We start from the raw sequence: 15,392 nt of genomic DNA on the forward strand, positions 1-15,392 counted from the left end.
AACCTCTGTTTAGCACATTAACTCAATTACAGCTAGTGCCAATACATCTAGGGAGCTGCAAATTGCACCTTCCAGCTCCAGTGTAGACATACCCCCAAGCTGTTGACTGTGGCTAAGCTACAGGGTTATGTTGGCAGGGTTAAGGTAGTCCAAGTCACAAAGCAGCAGCTCTTTGGAGTCCTGTGATTACACGTGCATGCCATGTTTTTTTTAAAAAACTCTCTTCCCCTTCGTGTTGCACAGAAACGCTTCCAAATGTGAACCCTACAGAGGATTGAAAACATGGGCAAAGGCAGTATATCTTCTTACTATATGTCCCATGCTATGTATCCGCTGAAGTGGGCTGTAGCTCACGAAAGCTTATGCTCTAATAAATGTGTCAGTCTCCAGGGTGCCACAAGTCCTCCTGTTCTTTTTGCTATCCCCTTGGGGCCCATAAACATTAATATGGGGGGGGGGCTCCACACACACAGCACACAATAAAAAGCCATATAGGGCCTCCTTAAGCAGCTCAGGGCTCGAAGCAAAGTCACCGCGAGGGCTCCGCCCCACAGCACACACCCGCCTCTGCTTCCTCCCGAGCGCCGCTCGCGGCCCCAGCCGCGGCCACCGCCACCGCCACCCAGACGAGCTCGAAACAGGACGACGACGCCGGAACCGGCGCAGCACATCGCATCGCCCCACCCCTCCCGCCTTCAAGCAGCCAATCAGCGCCCTTCGCCGGTTTGGTGCGTCACATTCCTGCGGCAAGCCTCTCCTCCCCGGGCACGTGTGCTGTGTTGTGCCTGTCACAGCCGCCCCGACAGTGCCTGTCCCGCCGCGGCTCTTCCTGGGCCTGGCTCGCTCCGCGGGGAGTGGGCTGCCCTCCGCCGCGCGTGCGCGCGCCCCTCGCCCCAGCATGTCCGGCTGCCCCGCCGCCGCCGCGCTCGCCGCCTGCCGCCAGGCCTGGGAGCAGGTGTTGGCCAAGGCCAAGCGGGCCGTGGTGTTCGTGGACGCGGCGTGCGCGGAGGGCCTGCACTGGGCGGGCGGCGGCGCGGGCAGGCTGCTGGACGCCGGCGCCCTCACCGTCAAGGAGTTCTCCAGCTTCGAGGCGGGCGCGGCGGAGCAGCCCAAGGCGGTGTTCGTGGTGAGCAGCCTGCTGAAGGGCAGGGCGGTGGACATCATTCGCGACATCGTCAGCCTCAGCCGCTTCCAGTACTGCGTGGTGTTCACGGCCGTCAGCCACGCCGTGCACCTGCTGGCCCATGGGGCGCCCGGCGGCGCGGAGCCGGAGGGGGGCAGCCAGGCGGTCTTCGAGCAGTTCGAGGAGAAGCTCTGCCAGTGGATGGGCAACATGAACTACACCGCCGAGGTGCGGCATGCCCCCCTGCTCCTGGCGCCCATCTCGCCTCATCTCTTCGTGACCCCGGCCTTTGCCTCGCTCTTCCCCATGACGCCCCAGGACCTGGCTCGCATCAACTCCTCCAGGCCTGAGAAGAAAAAGTTTGGCAGCTTGAACGACCTGGACTTCTCCTCTCTGCCTCCTGAGCTGCAGCTTCAGATCAGAACCCTGGTGTCTGGCTTGAACTCCTTGTTTGAGTGCCTAAATGTGAGAGAGGAGTGCTTTGCAATTGGGACCCTGAGCAAGATTATTGCAGGGGATTTGGCGAACTACTCACAGGCCAAAAACAGGAGGAAGACCGCACAAAACCGAGCCTCTGTCATCTTCATAGACAGGACACTGGATCTGACAGGTAAGAAGCTTAATATCAATATCACAATTGTGAGCCACGCTTCATTTCCATTATTATGGTGATCACTGGATTTCGAAGTGCCTGTGCAGATAGGTGCTCACATACAAATGTGGCTATAGTGGCCCATTGAGAGTGGTGAAAATAAGAGATGTGACTACAAAGGCATGGGCTAGTGTTTAAAGCAGGAGACTGATTCATAAGTTCTAGGTTCTGCCACTGACCCTGTGACCTAGAGAGAGTCTGTGTACATCTTTGTGGCTCACGGTTCCCAGTCCTGGGAGAGGAGTGCAGAAGGGAGAGAGAAATGTGCGGTGAAGTTTATTTTATCAGGGTTTGTAAAGTACTTTCAAATGCCAACATAAGGGAAAACAGTTTTTTTTATAATGAGAGATGAACCTGAGTTGTATCTTATTTAACTTTTAGTTTTCAGGTTTTAAATGTCAGTTGTCCTGATAGAAGCTATTTTAGCAAATAGCTAAAATATTTTAAATAAAATAGCAAATATTTTAGCAAAACAAAACACAACTCTCAGCTTGGGGAGAGGACGAAATAATGAACCATACATGCTGTATGTTAGGCATGTCACTTAATGCACTCCTGGAAGGTGCTTAAATATTACAGTGATGAGGGCAGTATAAGAACCTGTATAGGAAAGAACAGAAGAAGAATAAAATGCCCAGTGCTTGAAAAATGTTCAAGACATTTTCTAGTGAGATGTTGGAAAAAATGATATTGATAGGCAGAAATGAAAGACTTGAGTAGGGGAATCACCAGCAAGCTCTAGGGGCAATGACCCGTGAGAATGCCAAACTTCCATCTTTTGTATCAGGATCTGCAGGTTGTGTGTCTGATAAGTTTGAATGCTTCCCACCAGTGATGGAAAGGGAAGGATGTTTCTCTTTTTCTCCCCCACTCCATTTTATCTCAAGGTTTTGGGATTGTTCTGGAGACGGACAGTGATACACTAGCCCTCACCCCTTGGGAGACGGAAAGGAAAATGAGGGTCGGGGGGAAGAAAGCTAGGAAAAGGGTAGGACCTATCCACCTCACAACAGCCTGGCTGCTGGTGAGAATTTTCCTTCCCCATAAATAGCTTCAGTGGATCCCAGAACTTTCCCAAGAAACAGCAGAGGATAAGCTGCCATACTGAATCTGATAAACATTCAGAATCATGTCTGTGACAGTAGCTGCCAGTACTAGTGGCTTTGGTGGAAGGTATATACAACCCACTCCCTTAACAGATATTTTTATGATAACATGTCTCTGAGGCGATGTTTCTTCCTATTTCCAGGCAGTTTGTGCTTGGCTTATGAGCTTAGGAGAACAAGTCCTTATTTGACTTCAATGGGACTCGTGTTCCTAAATCATTCAGGCACTTTTGAAAATCTGACCCTTATATCCTAAGTATCATAACTATAAATGTTTAATTTTTTTAGTCCTGCTAAGATCTTTGGCGCAGTATGAGTTTCACAGATTAATTTTATGGGATCTTTAAAAAGGATTTTCTTTTATGTTTGACATTTACCTATTAATTTAATTGTCCTCTTACTCTTGTATTCTGAAGCATACATAGAAGCACATAATTTACCTTCTATATGCTATTTATTATGTTGTAAACTTCTGAAGTCTACCCTTTTATTCATCGCTAAACTACATAACGCTGATCTTTCAAAGCTCTCCATTTATGGAGCTCTTTCTATGCTAGCAATAACTTTCCTTAGTCTTCTCTATACATCTTATTTCTGTTGTATCAAAACTTATTTCAGTATCCAAGGTGAGGGTACACCATAGATATACATTATGATATAATATTTTCAGTACAATTCTGTGTCCTTCTAAGTGTATCCTTGCTTGACTATGGTCAGTTTCATAGCTCTGTTCACAGTTGTGCTGAACAGCAAATGTGAAACTGACCTGAGTGATATTAATGTCATGCTGATGTTTGGGAAATCTGCAAGCAGTTCACTGGTTCACATTGAGTAGGCCATATGCTTAACCATGTGCTAAACTTAATATTCTTTAATAAAAGTTTAGATGAAACTATCAATTTCTGTAGAAGTCCTGTACTTTCTAGGGAAAGTTTCCTACTTGCTGTTGAATTTTTGAAGGTCTGATGGATAACTAAAAAGACAGCAGGTATCCAAATACTTCATCTATATTTTTAATGTCTCAAAGAACTGCATGAGAGCATACTCAGAAAGAAAAAAGGAGCAATTGCTTATTACCACATTTTGAAATTGGCTAAGAAGAGAAAAGAACAAAGTTATGCAAGAGCAGCCCCATACACTCTAACCTCAGCAACATCTAATAATCAAAGGCAGTATACATATTTAACAATATTGGCATGGTACTTGATGTGCATCCATTGGCAGGAGAAAATCAATTACGAATGCAAACAGCTATGTCTGTGCCAGTTTAGCACCCTACCTACCAAGCATCAAGGAGATTTGAGGCAACAAGGTACCAAGAGTTGTTTTGTCACCACCTTTTCAATAGGCTTAAAAAAAAAAGAAAGATATTGTCAAAGTCAAGTGATTGCCAATGCTTTCTTGAGAGAGAGAGAGAGAGAGAGAGAGAGATTAGGGCTGCTCTTCTTTTTTTTTTATATTTTTTATAAAGTACATATGTGGCTGCTGCTCCAGAAACAAACTCCGCCAGTGATGATTCTTCACTGTTTTTCTACGAGCCAGGTACAGCGTAGATCACGGTCAGAAGTTGTCGAACAAAGTTCTCCTACCACCTCCAGTACTTCAGATACCAGCAGTGGCTGACACAAAAGCAGAAGAATTGGCATTTGTCCCCTAAATACATTTCCTTATCTCCACAGAAGCAGACATGTCTGCCTCCATCTGAACAAAATCTGCAAAATAAGAATTCTCACAGTAGCAAGAACTTAAGATCAGCCACTGAACACAAGCAGGTTGGCCCAGGCCATCCAGCACCCGTGGTGCCCCTGGGTCCCCCCTCCGGAGGTACCCCTCCCCCAACTTGTAGTCAGGAGTATACAGGCAGCCCTCGGACTTACGACACATTTGGGTCCTGAACATTTTGTCATAAGTTGAAACGTTGTCACTTGGAACTGCAAGACACTCCATTGCAGGACCGAGTGTTGTAAAGTCAGCACCAATGGTCGTAAGTTGAATCAGGGTGTCAATTCAGAAACGTCATAAGTGCTGTTCGTCTTAAGTCGAACCTTGGAAAGTCGAGGACTGCCTGTATAGTAAAAGTCATGGACAGGTCACAGGGAGTGAATGTTTGTTTACTGCCTGTGACCTGTCCATGACTTTTTAGTCACTGGTATTTTTAGTAAATGTAGCATTGCTCAAAGAGAGAGGAGATAGAACCAAGAAAATAGGGTCTGGTTATAAGCAGAAAAGAAAGCTAATGTATAGTCTGACATGAGATTCCCGCCATAATGATGCCACTTTTCTGCAAGGTAAGTTTGCTCCATTTTTTCATGGCTTGCCCTACGCTGGGAATGGTTACCATCTTCCTTATGCAACAAATCATCACCTTTTAAAAACACATATTTGTCCAGCAAAGTCTTTCCATAACAAACACAAATTATTGGGGCTCAATGCAAAGGTACCGGGGTGAAATTTAATGGCTTGTGGTGTACAGTCGGTCAGAATAGCTGATTTAATGATCCCTTCTGTCCTTAAAATCTATGATTACCTATGCAAGATGAACTATGCATTTTGTTTCAAAATCATGTTCTTAACAGCTGTAGTCTCTTTTATATAAAAAGCCAGCAACTCTCCTTATTTGTTTATATGGCATTGTGAGCTAGCAGTGTAGATCAAATATACAGTATGTTGGATGATGGGAAAGGTTTGAGCTATTATTTAAGTTTGCTTCCAAGCATGGGAATTGTCAAATCCCTGAGCTAAACTATCTGGGTGCTGCTTTCTTTTAAGCATCAAAAGAACATTCAAATTATTCCATCATATTTTGATGACCTCTCTGAAACTGCTATAGCACTTTGTAACTAACTGCTGAAGAATTCGCGAATGCCTCCATAAAGCTCTAAATATAGCAGCTTGCTTAATTAATAAGTGCCAGATTTCTCACAAACTATATCTGAACACAGCCCACATCTTGTCAGACAGTACTGTGTTTGATCCTGTCTGAAATATTTTCAGCTGCTGTCAATCCTTACAGTAGAAGTCTAAAACTACTACTAACAGTAATAATTTAACTGTGAGGTAGTTGCCATTCAAAGAGAAGCCATCTGTCAGAATAAGGGGATGATTACAATATTGAGTTACAAATAATAGTTTGTATCACATGTCCAAGGAGATAGGGTCCTTGCCCTTTCTATATGAAATTGTACATTTTCCCTCCAAATATGTACTAATATGTAGATGGTACTAAATTGAGAGATGCTACTAATACCAGAAAGAACACAAATAATCTAAAGGGAGGGGAAAAAAGAAAATTAGGAACCTGGCCAGGGAATAATAAAATGAGATTATTTCTGGACAAATGCAAGCTAATATTACTGGTCAGAAATAACCCAAGAAAAGACATTCAGAGCCACATTATGCCAGAAAGAGACAGGTCCACATTAGGAGTTATGCAAAGCCACACTCCTGGAGGAAGCATGTGGCCTGTATAAGAGGAGAAGTTTTAGTTTATCACTGTTCATTTAGGTAAGAAAAGTGTGGTGAGTGTTTTGGGGTTTTTTGTTTGTTTTTGTTTCTTAAATAGCCACTGGAAGTCTTCTTGTCCACTTTTCTCCTTAGATAAGGAATTTAGATTCTTGTTTGAAAAAAATCTCGAGCATCTCTAAAATCATAAAAGTCCGTTTAAATCCTACTTTTTAAAATAAGTTCTTCAAAAAAGTATTGTTCTTTCTAATTTAACATTGGATATACCCCCAGATTCTTATAGCAAAGTAACTTTAAAAATGTGTGTGCTATCTTTTAAAACAAGACTAATAATCTCCTCTCCCCAGTAATCTAATGGGTTTTTGTTCTCAATACTCTGGTTTTTTTCATGTTTGTATCTGATTCCTTATTTCCTTATCTTTTCCCAGGGGCAGTTGGTCATCATGGTGACAGTCTAGCAGAGAAGATATTCTCTGTGCTTCCCCGTCTTCCTGGCCACACAAACGATGTGATGGTTAATATGGTGGAACTCACTGCACTGCAGACTAAAGATGAAACTTGCAATATTGTAGCACCTGGCTGCTTGGCACAACCAAAGTAAAACTGCTTTTTTTCTTTTCTTTTTAAATTACAGACTATTTTGTGTGGTACAGGAGAAGAGAACAATAACCTTATGCCCAGAAAAAAGGAAGATTATGGTTTTAGTGCTATTGAAATAAATTCTGAAATAATAATCCATACATACACATGTACAGCAGTGGGTGAGATAAACTCCTGATAGAGGCAGGATTTCAGTTCTTCAGGTTAAGTTTATTTTTTAAACCTAAAACATTCCAAAATAAATCAGAACAGATAAGCCGGGTCCTGTGGCCTGCCCTTCCTAAAGCCTCTATTTCACAAGACTTCTGTCCCGCATAGTGAGTATCTCTAGCCAGGTGTTCCAGCTAGCTGGGGTGGAGAGCCTGCTTCCAGATTCTGTCTCCTACAGGAACCTTCCTGCTCCTGTAGGTCTCTCCCTAACAGAGCTGCTTGCTGGCCTTCTACCTGAGGACCAGGTGACTTGCAGCCTATCACCATATCCCTGGCTTCAAACACCTCACTGGCAGAGGGAGCTAATTAGGCACAGGTGGGGCTAAGATCACCTTTCTTTAAAGGCCATCCCACTCTGTGATAACACATAAAAATGGCAGAGGGAGCTAATTAGGCACAGGTGGGGCTAAGATCACCTTTCTTTAAAGGCCATCCCACTCTGTGATAACACATAAAAATAACAATGATATTTAAAAGAAATAACTTTGCTTTGCTTGTGTTTAATTCAGAACTAATATTTTATTTTTGTGTATACAGTGCACCTAACTTGAAATTTCAATTTTTAGATGTAGTTGTGTGTCTGTGAATTGCTGTGTTACGACAGCTTCCGTTACAGTGTGAAAACAGAACATAAAATATCTATCTAATGGTTTAAAAAAATAAAAATAAAAGCTCATTAACTGTTTTTATCTTACAGAGTTATACCAGTCTTGCTCAGTATAGTGCTCTGAAAGTCCTAGGGTAGGGAACCAGTATGTTAGGTTATTTCCCTTTTCCACCACATCCCCAGCTCATATTGGAACATGATTTTCTGGGAGAGGCTATCAAGTGTGTTTTGTTCCTTCTGGGCTGACAACTTTTGGCTCCTGCCTCCCCCCGCCCCTGAGATTTTGCAGAAAATTTCTCGATCTCCTACACTTCATCCTATAACCTTTATTTCATAGGGGTCCTCTGTGCCCATTACCCTCTCCCCACTCCCACCCCAGACTAGCTAGGTGCTGCTGGGTCCAGCTTCTGAAGCAATGTACAGCTGTATATTTCTTCAGTCTGTTCTTCTGGGCATGGGGGGGGGGGGGAATACATGTGCTCAGCTAGGTGAACTTTACCTTTACTGCTCTGATGACTGGGTTAGCAAAAATAAACCATTTGTTGAATCTTCACCAACAGTTTTCCAAGGTGCTAATTGGTCTTTTGAGCCTCGCTTTAAGAATGTGGCCTCCTCAGACGCTAGGGGCTTGTCTACACTGGCACTTTACAGCTCTGCAACTTTCTTGCTCGGGGGTGTGAAAAAACACCCCCCTGAGCGCATCAAGTTTCAGCGCCGTAAAGTGCCAGTGTAGACAGTGCACTAGCGCTGGGAGCCACCCCCCTTGTGGAGATGGGTTTCTTTAGAGCTCTGGGAGAGCTCTCTCCCAGCACTCTGCCAGGACTACACAAGCCACGTTAAAGAGCTGCCACGGCAGTGCTTTAACGTTGCCAGTGTAGACAAGCCCTAGGAAACAGCTCCACTCTGCTGAGTTATTGTAAAGCAGATTCTAGAGTGGCTGTTAGCACCTTTCACACTGTCTTTGTTCTTTGGCTTGCTGGACGTGCTTGTGTTATTTGTACAGCCATGTTTATATCTCCACATCACTCACAACTGGAGAAGTACTATATGGCCTGAAAAAGTTCACATCCCCAAATCAGATTGCTGTTCTGGATCATTCAGGCCAAATTTATTTAATCATTTCTATAAACTATGAAATGTTTGAAAACAGTTTTCAATTACTGTTGGCATTTCCATTATGCTGAAAGTAGCAGAATCTGTGACATTATCAGAATGGAAGTCTAACTATTGTAAACCAGTTTCCATTCTTCTTCAACACAAGTCTGTTTTAACTGTCACATTACAAACATTGACCAGTGTGAAATGCCTAAATTCATTTGCAATACTGAAATTGATTTATAATCCCTACAATGAGCTTCCATACTGATAGTGCTGTGAGAGATCTCATGCTTCATCAAAATGGCTGTTGCCAGTGGTAGCAAGCTCAAAAATGCTAGTTGTAATTAAAAACTTTAGCATACAGATATAAAGTACAGTTTATGCATGGCAAGAAGTGTTTCTCTGCTTGTAAATTTTCCAGTTACTGTATGGAGTGAAGGTGGCAGGACCTCTGTCAGGGAAAGGACTAGTAATTTAATGTGGCACAGCGGCTCTTTATACAATGGCTTTGGAACGGTTGTGCCAAATGCAATGGCATTTCACAAATGCTGACTTCTATATTCAGAATATTTTCAAATACTTAAAAATATTTTTTTCCCCTGAGTTAATATTAATATTTATTGTGGTGGGGAGGAGGAGAAATGTCAGCTCTATCCACACAGCTTGCTGTCTTTAACGTTTTAAAGGAATGTTTCTCTAACAGAAACATCTGGGCTCAGTTACGGGGTTAGCAAACAGAATTAATGAATAATTTATGGCTGGTGTGGTGAAATAAAGCAGGGTTCTTTTCTTAAACCTAAGGAAATAATGGGCTTCTTTAAAGATTTAAATGAAAATTTAAATGCCATATGCTGCTTAAGTTGTTATACTTTGAAGGTGATCTCTTGATGAGGAAAAAAGTTCAAGAATTGCTTTTCTAGAATTTTCACTTTTAATAGTGTTAGTAGTACAAAAAAAAGTTGGAGGAACAAATGTTGCATTACTGTAATTACGGACACATTGCTGTTCCAGCATGAATGGCTGCTAATCAAGAAATATTTGAAAAGAGCCCAAGAATCTGTTATGATTTAAAGAATGAAACCGTTTATGGAATGAGAACTAAAGACATCCATGTTGGATCAGTACTGTGTGCTTCTCCATGTTTATTAAGCAGAAAAGCCTTGCTCTTCCAAACAAAGAATGTATAATATGAGCGAAATAATGGTATGATGGAAACAGTTGTAGACACTTTTAAAAATGAATGGCTGATATTGATGGCACCTTGGTCTTGGCATTTAGATGAGTTGTAGACTTTCGGAGTCGAGTTTGTATTCAAATCATTTCAGTTACTTTTCTCATTAAAGACAATGGCAGTTTTTTGGGGGGCGCTTTATGCCCGCTTTGGATGAATATCTGGGATTCTGTTGACTTGTGAACCATTTGTCCACTTGATGGCAGAATTTGGCTATTTATCTCAATGAAAAAAAGGTTTTTATAAAAAAATTATAATCATGTTGGTCATACATATATAAGTGACTTCCTGAATATAGCTTGTTTTTCTTATCCCTCCAAAACACTTGGGAGCTTGTAAATATCTCCTGTGTATACATTTTGGACCAGCTTTGTGGTAATATACAACTCAGTAAAGGGCCAGACATGTATGCAGAAGATAAACAGTTTTTATAAAACATGAAACGGGCCATTAGCTACTTACTGTAAACATTTTGTCCATGAAAATGCAAAAACATACTCTAATACATTTTACATTTGGGTTGCTGTGCCTACAGTAATTCAATAGGCAATAGTAGCTAAGGTGTCTAGACATTTTTGACAAAGCAATTAGAGTTATTAAATCATCTGGGTTTGCATTGGTAAAAATAACAAGCTGAAAATGTGGTTATCTTGTTCATTGGTTTGTGATTCAGTAAACCTTGAAGTGCAGACCAGATGTTTAAAATACAATACACGACAAAACTTTCTATTATTTTCCCCCATATAAAACATTGGCAGTGGAAACTTAATCATCCATTGAGAAACTTTTGGTAGACTTTTTTTTTTTTAGTCAGTGCCTCATACTGAAAGAATACGCTGAAGCTGAAAGCATGTCTCTTCCTCAGTCCTAAAAACAGTAATGCACCTGTTTAACTTTAGGCACATACTATCTTTGAATGGTGTGTGGGTGCACACATGCATGTTCATTTGGTCTTAAACAGTTAGCATTTTTGTTTGGCTATGTACTCTGATCTTACTGTAGTTGTAAATCTTCACATTTCAGAAAATACTTGACTTGTTACAATTTAAACTAGGAAGAAAAAAATCCTAAAAAAATCCAGCTCTTCCATTATATTTACATCCTTGCAGCTGATGTGGTTATAAGAGTTATGCAGAATACATATGGAACTCCCCATAACCTCAGAGGCAGTTTGAGTGCAGATCTGGGGCAGAATGTGGCTCCAAAATATCCTAGAGGCTTATGGTCAGTATTGGTGGTGGTGGTGGTTTTTAAGTGTCTTGTTAAAAGCTTTGACCACAATAAGGATGATAGTCCTTGTCAATAGGATTCTGGTCTGGGCGTGAGGTGACCTGGGTACTACTTCCCAGTTGTGTCATCAACTTGTTAAGTGACCTTGGGCAAGTCACTTCATCTCTTTGTGCCTGTTTCCCCTCACTGTCTGTCTTGTCTGTTTGGATGGTAAGCTCTCTGGGACAGGGACTGTCTATGTGGTTGTACAGTGCATAGCAAAAAGGGTGCCTGATGTCAACTGGGGTTTAATAAATAATAGTACTAATGAACATAATTAACAGTAAGTTATTGAAACTCTCTTTGCCTATGTTTATTTTTTCCACTTCCTTTTAACATTGCATCACCTGCAAAACCTGCAAATCTTAGTTGTGTGCTGTTTTTAATGCATTAGACTTCTTATTGTTGCTGGAAGGATGAAAGACTATGTTAGAGCTACAGTGATACTTAGATGTAAGCATCCAACAATCATACATATGTAAGCAGAGTCAGGATGAGCTCCATCCTGACATCTGGTGGTGAGGTGTGGCAAGTTGTGGAAAAGAACTTCAGGGGCCGATCTCATTTGCATAGGCACACCCACCCTGCCTAGAATGAGGCCACAGCTGCCCAAATAGTCACTTTGGCTGCTGTGGGATCCCCAGTGTACCTGTTATTGGGGCAGGAAGAATAAATTGTTATTACCCTGATTATGGGAATCAAGGACAGTGGAACGGTACTTGGCCTTTTGTTATGATGGAGGGACTCACCATCAACTAAGTAGCAGTCGCTAGGCAAGGGACATGGGTTCCAAAACTGTGAATTGAGAGAGGCTGGGGACAGGTATTAATACTTGGTGGCATGGGCCCCCTGGTGAGGGCCTTACATGCTAATTGCACTTCCTTCTCTCTCCACTGTGGAATATCAGAGCTAATTTTGATTCCATTAGGAGTCTAGTTACAGGCTGCTGAGCTGAATTCACTTTGGGCTAATGGTACACCAGCACTGAGGCTCCCCTACTACAAGCTGAAATCACAAAAGAGCTAAACTTACTAAGAGCTGAAATCACTGAGTGTTGTGTTAAGTAGTGGGGGAGCCTGAAGATATATGGTGGAGCAGTTTGCGGGATGGCGAGCGGAGCGGCTGGTGGAGCAGAGCAGTTGTTGGATGCTAGAGCAGCTCATGGGGCAGCTGGCAGAGCGGAGCCCCATGGAGAGGTGGGGCCATCAGCTTTGGACTATGTAAGGTGCCCCTTAACACCCCCCTCCACCCCCATCTCCACCCAGATTGGGAGGTAAAATTCTGCAGATAAACTTTTGAACTCTGGGGCTGCCCTGACCAGGGACAGAGACTTTTGGGACTTTGGGTGATTTTGGGTTGCTGGACTCAAGAACCAAAGGGAAAGGACACGCCCCAGTTTGCTTGGGGTGGATTTTTTGCTCGTGGGTTGTGTTATGAATCCTGTTTATGGTGTTTCCCCAACATAATGCCACATTGTTTCTCTCTGGTATTAAAAGGCTTTTTGCTACACTCAGACTATGTGCTTGCGAGAGGGGAAGTATTGCCTCTTGAAGGCGCCCAGCGGGGGTGGTATATATTTGTCCTAGGTCACTGGGTGGGGGCTCGAGCCGGTTTTGCATTGTGTTATTGGAATGGAACCCCTAGATACTGAACCCGGCCCTTGTTGCTGCCAACTCTGACAGTACACATAATGCAAATTAATGAAGATAGGCTTAATTGTTCTTGCATGGTGAAGAAAAAGAGCAACCAGCACAACCATTAAAAAGGAAAAAAAAATTTCTACCTGTATTGGAAAAATGAAATGGGGGTGGAGGGAAAGCTTATTTCCAGTGGCAGGGCATTGATTCAGATATTGTATATACATGCTTTGTCCTTTTGACATATGTTCTTGAACACAGTTTAAAAAATATGAAGCACTGTTTCTCTTTAATGCTGAATAAATATGACACACTGAACTATAATAGTCATATTGAATAATTCTTTTTGTATTTTTCTTTTTTGGCATGTGAGAGAGAACTTTGGTTTTTAGAAGGTAAATCAGAACGGTTGCTTTTTTGAATGAAAATTTGTGTTTCATAATTAGAATAACTAAATTACATCATTAGCAAGCTGTTGATATCTTGTTTCCTTAGATGATAGTATAATAAAATCCAGATTGTGCTTAATTGAATAGTATTGTTGAAGGACTGGGGGAAAATATCCCAGGATGATGGAGGGTGAGGCTCCTTTAAATGTAAAATATATGTGTATGTGTATTCTTGTATCTCTCTCTGTATTGAGCTTTTCCTCTTTTATCCATTGTGCAGACTTGCACTTCATCAGTTCAGTGCTGCTTGGATTTTCTTCCTTTGTCCCATGCGTTGGCATGTTGAGATTCCTCTTGTGACTCTCTTTCAGTTGTTTGACAGTTCCCCCTGCTGTAAGGTTTGCGGTACTGCACTCATGTTTGGAAACCAGCGTCCTGCTTCAACTTTAAGGTTTTTCTTGAGTTCAGGACTATCCTGATTCCAGACATGATAATGGGCTTTTTAGCCTCTCTGCCTATACTAGCTGAAAAACAGTTCTGGTGAGTGCATGTGGGTGTTTATTGAAGGATTGATAGAAAGCAGAAAATTCCCTTAGCTCTTTCTTCCTAGCAGTAGCAGAAATTGCAGCAGATCCAATACTTAAAATCAAAGGTGCTTGCCCTTTCAGATCTATGTTCCTGCAACTCCTTGCTCCCTCCTGCCTGCAGGAGGATGACTCTGTGGACCATTTGGGGTTCTTTTTCAGAGACAGGACTTGGTTTTTTAGGATTTCTCTGTCAACTTCTCCTGCCTCTCCAATTATCAGAAGTCAGATGCCTTCCACGAGGAATTATCTGGTCACTCTGAGGAAAGGGTGGTCCCTCGTTCCCCCACATTTGATAAAATGCATGTCATGGAATTGCCTTTCTGACTTAAAATAAAGAAAAATGATGTCCCTCCTAAAAGCCTGTTTATTGTTCCATCCTCAAAGAAATGGTAAGCTTTTAAAGACTCTTCTTACTGTGTGTGGACTGTAGCAGCATTTCTTCTAGAGCTGTGGAAAAGATCTGTTCATCCATCTTTAACCAGCCTCAACCTTCTTTATTACTAGTAAACCTGACTTGAAAATTCTGTTTCATTTGTCAGTTCTTTAGGGTTCTTCCCTTAGATATTTTATATTCTCAGTCGTTACTCAGGTGTGGCAACGCTTTCCTTTACCGCTTCATAATTTTTAGGGAACAGGAGGGGTTCATATCCTTACAAAATTCCTCTAAGCAGCCAACATGGGCACTAGTGTTTGTGTAATGTTACTATCTGCGTAATTTTGGCTAATATTGTAAGGTACTCTTCAAAGACTAGTTTCCACTTTACTTTGTATGCTGCCTTCAGGTTGACATGAAAATTCCAAAATGCAGTTGTATATATCAGCCTTATTACACACTGTGGAATTGTTCCTTGGCTCTTCTGCTAGGTACCAGAATAGCCTGTGTATGAGTGGAAGTGTGATTCAGAAGCCAATACAGTAGAATAAACCTGCTTTCTCTCAAAAGAGAAAAAGATGATATAATAAACTAATGGGAAGAACACACAAAAGCTTCTTATTTTGAGGAGGGAGCAATATTTGGGAAGGAAAACAAGGGTCTTCCTCATGGTTGGCAACTCATTTTGTTGCAGTTTTTTGAAGTATGGTTAAGAGTCTGTCAAGGTGGTTTTTTTTTGTTTGTTTGTTTACAAACCAAAGCTTCAGTGTCTGCTGTTGCAAATTATACAGGCTAAAACTTAAGTTCAAGGCATGAAACATTTATCTGGCACTTAGTGGTTTGAAAACTAAGTCTACTAGCCAGGCAGCAAAATACTGTAATACCACAACTCCTACATTTAAAAAGAATTATTTAATTCCAAAGCATTGACAATCCCTTTCTGTTTAATACATAGGTTACTACATCTCTCACGTTTTTGTTAGGTCTTCTTTCTCTCCGTAGCGTCACACCTATTTTCTTTTTATGTTCCTGTAATATATCAAAGTGA

At 42.0% G+C, this 15,392-nt stretch overlaps 1 protein-coding gene across 3 annotated transcripts in view; it reads left to right on the top strand.

The window, feature by feature from the left end:
- The first annotated feature begins 814 nt into the window (after positions 1–814).
- SCFD2 (sec1 family domain containing 2) overlaps positions 815–15,392 on the top strand; it is a 309,403-nt gene continuing 294,825 nt past the window's right edge. For all 3 annotated transcript variants that reach the window (XM_077815637.1, XM_077815638.1, XM_077815639.1), the window contains exons 1-2: positions 815–1,733; positions 6,772–6,940. In XM_077815637.1, the coding sequence (XP_077671763.1) occupies positions 899–1,733; positions 6,772–6,940 (1,004 nt within the window). In that variant the 5' untranslated portion in view covers positions 815–898. The remainder of the gene's footprint in view (positions 1,734–6,771; positions 6,941–15,392) is intronic.

The sequence above is a fragment of the Eretmochelys imbricata genome, chromosome 4, assembly GCF_965152235.1.
Source record: "Eretmochelys imbricata isolate rEreImb1 chromosome 4, rEreImb1.hap1, whole genome shotgun sequence".
Taxonomy (NCBI): Eukaryota; Metazoa; Chordata; order Testudines; family Cheloniidae; genus Eretmochelys; species Eretmochelys imbricata.